This window comes from Thermobia domestica, chromosome 13, assembly GCF_964235325.1.
Source record: "Thermobia domestica chromosome 13, izTheDome1.hap1.1, whole genome shotgun sequence".
In the NCBI taxonomy this organism is placed as follows: domain Eukaryota; kingdom Metazoa; phylum Arthropoda; class Insecta; order Zygentoma; family Lepismatidae; genus Thermobia; species Thermobia domestica.
Genome location: NC_137466.1, coordinates 88,125,195 through 88,131,536, shown reverse-complemented (window position 1 = coordinate 88,131,536; position 6,342 = coordinate 88,125,195). Strand labels below are relative to the sequence as shown.

At 39.3% G+C, this 6,342-nt stretch overlaps 1 protein-coding gene across 1 annotated transcript in view; it reads left to right on the top strand.

Annotated features, from left to right (window-relative positions):
- The first annotated feature begins 936 nt into the window (after positions 1 to 936).
- Hat1 (histone acetyltransferase 1) overlaps positions 937 to 6,342 on the top strand; it is a 32,551-nt gene continuing 27,145 nt past the window's right edge. Inside the window, exon 1 of the mRNA XM_081736030.1 lies at positions 937 to 1,017. Coding sequence (XP_081592156.1) covers positions 969 to 1,017 — 49 coding nt within the window. The 5' untranslated portion in view covers positions 937 to 968. The remainder of the gene's footprint in view (positions 1,018 to 6,342) is intronic.

Below are 6,342 nucleotides of genomic sequence, written 5' to 3'. Positions count from 1 at the left end.
CGATATGTTGATATGCTTGAAACATTGTTTACACCGAGACTCCACGATTTTAATCTTAACATCAAAAACATGATGTTTCAGCAGTCATATACCACTCGACAATCGATGGAAGGCGTTCGCCAATTGTTTGGAAGGCGCGTCATTGCAAGTAACGGTGACATTCCATGGCCTGCAAGATCCCACGATCTTAGTGTGTGCGATTTCTTTCTGTAGGTAATATCTTAAAGGTAAGGTGTACTGCACTCATCCTGCGAGTATCCATTATCTCAAACAGAAGAGCGAAGACGAAATCACTGCTATTTCCTGACACATGCTACACCGAGCATTTCGGGGTTTCCATAATAGGCTATTAGAATGTAAACGCCCAATGGGAGCACATGTTTTCCGATGTTATCTTACGAAGAAGAGAGGCAGTTCGTAACATTTTGTAATGTAGACAGAAATGGCGACTTTACACAAGCACTTTTGTCAGTAAAAGATGTTTTTCCGGTGTTTAGTCGTGCAACTTACGTTACTTCAAAATTTCCCGTCTCCTTGCGACCCTATGTAAAATAAATGGTGCAATTTTACTATACGGATCCACAGATTGTAAAATGTACGGAAAAATTTGGGGAAGTTTTTAATTTGCCCATTTTATGTCGAGAACAGAATCCAACCAACCCCTGCGGGGCTTGTAACCCGTTCGTACTGCTACTAGTACTCCTACTCCTAATACTACTACTACTTCTACTATGGATACGTATAGTAGAAGTGCACGAAATAAATATATATATTTTCGTCCGCTGTTCTTTTTCTTAATTAAAATAAACAAAAAGTAAATAGTGAAATTCCCAAGAGTTGTCTCTTTCTGTAGACATACTTCTTTACCTTGTTGAAGGAAACGGAGCGAGAGAAAACGTTAATTTAGTTGCTTAATTTTGTAGTTAAAAGAAGAAGAAATAAGGTACCTAGCAGAAGACAAAATTGTTATGTTTGTGTTTATCCTGTGCATGTGCTTTGGAAACATGGCGGGCAACGGTAGGTTTCAGAGTTGGCATAAATGACCTAATTTTATTATTCTAGAAGATACTGAAACGGATTTATTTAGCAAATAAAGTATTTGGGGAAACCTTTTTATTGTGTAATAAGTTTGTAGTAGCAACAGAATAGTTCTTGGGATATAATAGTAAATATAGCAATTGGACAGTCTGACGTAAGAAATCGGTTTTTTGTTATGAATTTGAAGGAAAGTTTCTAAGGGCAATAATGGAATTTTGAATAATAAACTTTAAAGTAGTGCTTTCTTGTTATTTCCAATACGTATATGTGTGTTGAATTTAATTTCTTAGAAATTGCTACTAAAATTTAATGAAATTGTTTTCCCGCCATATTTTGGCGTGAAGCTAATTCAGATAATGAATGGTTCTTGATTCTTCTATTACTCAGTATTTATACGTTTCTTGTATTGATAGTGTTCACAACCCATACTTTCGTATACTTTTTAAATAATTTTTTCCTATGAACCTGAGTTTATTTCAATTTTTATGGGATGTATAGAAAACCATATGAAACGTGTACCACCCTCATGGTTACTGTGTACTGAAACCTAGGCTCGAGTATATGATTTGAATTTCACGTTACATAGTATGATAACGTCTCATGCGTTCAATCCAGCTGACGGTTCTACCAAATAAAAAATGTATAGCTAAAACACGATGTGAAACGTTTTTTGTGAAAGAATGAGAATATAAGAATTACTGTCAGTTCACAGCATATTGAAATGAATTTTGAGTGACACTGAAAGTATTGTGTGTGTTACTGTGCTCTTCCATTATCCTCGTTTATGCGTACCCCAATCGCTGACGCGCTTGCTTTCTACGGATAGCGTTCTTACTTTCTAGTTGCCACGTAGCACAAGTTGTTCGTGTTTTATCTAGTTTTTATGCCATATGTCCACACTATTTTTACTAAATCCTCCTGAAGTCAGTTTGCAAGTAGTAATGAAGTTCCTCATTTAGTACATGCTCTGCTAAAAGAAGTATAAAGTTCAACCTAACCTGAAAATGTAAGAAATGTGTCAAAACTTGATAGAACCAACTGCTTGAGTATTGCTCGTCTCATTATAGGTTCAATGCGGAAAAGAGCGTTAAGGGCCAGACAGAAAAAAAAACATCAAAACATTAGTTAAGTCAGTGTGGTAGGGTACAGGAAGTCTCAAAGAGTTTTTTTTTTTTTTTTAAATTTCGAATAGATTTGTTAAACGTTCTATTGTTTGAAGAAACAGTTCACAAGGATCAACTTTGCAAGGCCTGCCCTAGGGCTACACGAAAAATGACCCTAGAAACCGTCATTATTAGGAAATGTTGAAACGAGAAGTCTTAAGGAACGTAATCATCTTCGCAAACGCGCCTGGTCCATATGGACGCACTCCCACGTAAATCCTGTTTCACATTGTTATGATGCGGATTAGACACAATATTACCTGTAAGAACAAGAGGTGACCACTTTGACCTAACCTCACGCTCACTCCGTAAGGTCGAGTGAGCGTGAGTTCCGAACTCGTGAGCGCCGATTTCGTGAGTTTGGGTACAGCTCTTCCCGCTAGCCTATTGGCTGGCACGCGCACCTTTGGTGCACAGGGTCGTGGGTAGGACTCGCGATATTTCGATGTATAGTTTTCAGTATTTGGATGTTTTCTTGTTTTCAATATCAAGGTATACCACTTTTTCAACATAACGAAAACTATTCATATAACACGACCTAGACTTTCAATACTTCAACGTTCTCTGTTCCACAGGATTACCACCTAATACAGCCAAATATAACAAACACACGTCGATTTATCAGGATCACCCAAGTGTGATTTACAATATTGAAATATTAGTTCGTACGCCCGTACGACTTTTGCTTTACACGCGAACTACTAAATGCAAGTGAATTATTGAATTCCGTCTCCTGGGATCGATAGCTAAAATAATTATTTCGAAAAGTTCGTTAATGAAGATGATTTACCCATGGGTAGAGGTAGAAATTATCCATTTTCCGTTTAACATTGATTACTATAGAGCAAAGACAGTAACATACAGATGGTGATCAGAAAAATGGAACCACGTGTAGTTGGCAACCCGTCAGATGTATGGGTTGGCAGTGGTGTCGTGGCGCCGACAGAGCCGGACCGCTGGTGGTGGTGTGTTAGGTGGTCTCCATACTACGTCAGGCGCAGTGGAACAGCAGTGTCCAGTGGCTGCAGCAGACGGAGGTAGTGTAAAATGGGAGACCTCTCAGATTTTCAAAGAGGGCAAATTGTTGGTGCGCGGGTATGAGGAGTGAGTGTGACGGGAGTGGCTACTGTGTTAGGTGTGTCGCGTGGGACAGTGTCGAAGGTGATGACGGCCTACACAACACACGGGAAAACCACATCGGGGAAGCGGAACAGTGGGCGGAAGAAAATCATGAGTGACAGGTCACACCGGGTATTAAAGCGCATTGTCACGCAGAACCGTCATGCCACTGCGGAGCAAGTGACGGAGGAACTCAATCAGCACCTCCCCCACCCTGTTTCGACAATCACAATCCGCCGCGAATTACATGACATGAACTTACGGGGTCGTGTTGCACGGGCCAAACCGCTCATCAGGGACCATAACGCTTTCGCACGCCGCAAATGGTGCCGCGACCATGCAACTTGGACCGTTGAGGACTGGAAACGTGTGATATGATCGGATGAGTCATCCTTCACCCTATTCCCAACCACGGGCCATGTTTATGTGTGGAGAACGCCCAAAGAAGCTTATGATCTGCAGTGTCTCCGCCTAACTGTGAAACATGGCGGCGGCTCGGTGATGCTGTGGGCCGCCATATCATGGTTTTCATTGGGTCCTGTGGTCACACTTAGCGGACGAATCACTGCCAACGATTATGTCGCAATTTTAGGGGACCACTTGCATCCTATGGTCCGGATGTTGTTCCCGGACAATGACGCCATCTTCCAGGATGATAATGCACCCATTCACACAGCTGGCGTTGTTGCAGCGTGGTTTGAGGAACATCGGGATGAAGTTCAACACCTCCCCTGGCCCGCCCAATCCCCAGATCTCAACATAATTGAACATCTGTGGTCTGTCTTGGAAACACGACTCCGGCGACGATTTCCACCTCCATCCTCTCTCACAGAACTGGCCGATGCCCTGCACGAGGAATGGTGTAAAATTCCACTTGCTACCATTCACGACCTCTATGCCTCCATCCCACGTCGCATCAAGGCTGTTCTGAAGGCGAAAGGTGGCCCGACACTATATTAATCTGGTAATTTGCAATTTCGTTCAGGTATTTCCATTTTTCTGATCACCATCTGTATAGCGAGACATTGATCCAACGTCCTAAGAAGACCTTTCATTTCCATCTTTAACAATGTACTAAAATTGGAAGTGATGTAAATTTACTACAACTTCCAGTCTCATATAGATCAAAAACTATATAAAATAGATAGAGTTATTTATTTATTTATTTATTTTTATTAAAGAATCGATTTAGTTTTCTAAGAAAAGTTCTCACATTCACTCTTAACCTTCTATTGAAACTGAAAATGGCAGAAATCAACCACGTCCGGTTCTAATGTTGATCACCATAAAGTGAAAACTAATAGGTGTTTTTTGTAATTAATTAAACATCCCAAGAATACCTTTAGTTACCATCCTTATCTTTCCACCAAAATCGGAAATGATAGAAGTACATTACAACTTGCGGATTCAATACATATTGCAAAAAACGTAAGAACTAGCGAAAGGTAGGTTTTGGAATCTGGTTAGGCATCTAAGAATAGTTGTCATCTCTCGTAACCCTCCATTCTAAAAGAATCTTTGAGTTTAACGTCCCACAGTTACGCCGGTTAGACCAAAGGAGATGGTAATGATGAAAGAATAAAGAAGATGGTGGGATGAATAAGGTTGGAGGAAACGGGAGAATCCCGAGAAAACCCACGCAAACGGTGTTTGTCCACCATAAAGTCGAATTAGCGGGGGCTGGAATCGAACCCGGGTCCCTACGCACCAGAGGTAAACGCTCTATCACTGAGTCACCGCGGCACCCAAACAAAGTCAAAAGTTCAATAATAATAATAATAAAAGTAAAATGAAAGTCTCCAAGAAATAATTGATTTTGCAAATCTATGGCTTGAATCATTGGTCGAAGTTAAGTGAAATTTTAACCTTATAATTGCAGTAGACATTTGCATAGAGGCCGGTCCGTATGATGCGCTTCGCCCCCTTCCCTAAGTTCTCTTTCGAATGTGACCCTCGACATCTGCCACCTTACCAATCTCTTTATCTAGATAAATTTCATCAATCCAAAAGTTATTCTGTTCATTTTATTGACACTCTCGGTAATTTCAATATTAAAACTATTACGTACAGTCGAAAATTCGAAACGAATTTCTTGTATTATTGAACTATCTCGTATTGTAAAACTCAAATTAATCATTCTCTGTAAATTTACTTGAAAAAACGAATTTGTAACAATTCAAATCTTTCTTTACAGAATACAAAGTGAAAATGCATTAAAATTTGTACAAAAACGAAGATTATTTATAAAATAAGTTTTTTCTATATGAATATTTTGTATTGTTAAAATTTTGTATATCGACGGGCCTAGGGGCGGCAAAACATTAAATCCGGCCTAGGGTCGAACACTAAAAATAAATCAATCATCGGTGTTTGTCCTACTAATATTACATAAATGGTATAAGTTATCTCCGTTTTGGATAAAATATAGCTTTGGGAACACATGTTAGCTAGTTGCATCCTCCTAAGTTGTTCCGCTCTCTGAACAACGATTAAGTGGTCGAGGACTGGCACATTTACCCTAGTAATACAAAACATTTATTTATGGCTATTCTGCATAGTTATATTTATACAAAAACAATGACTTGCTAACTATATTAATTTTATTTCCAAGTAAATAGTTGGTATATATGAAATTCTATATACTTATCAAGATGTAATAATGTCTCTCAAATACTCGCCCAGAAAATATGTAAATTCTATTTTCTATTTGGAGCAGGCAGGTGTGCCCACAGGCTGGTTTTAGGGCGTTGATTGCACCTGTTAGACTTTTTTTTTTTTTTTTTTTTTCGGGGAAGGGCATATTTTTTTTTCAAAATGACAGAAACGCACTTTTAATTATACTATAATTTTCCTTTTAAGAACGGCAACTGTGAAGGCAAATGAATGTATTCTCTGTGGCTTGAAAGGATAAAATTATGACAGAAGGTGGAAGAAAATACTGTATAGACTGATCCTGTTTAGAAAAAATGGACAAGGGCTACTAAGTGATGTAGCCTGCAGTGTATTCGACATGCAAACCAGT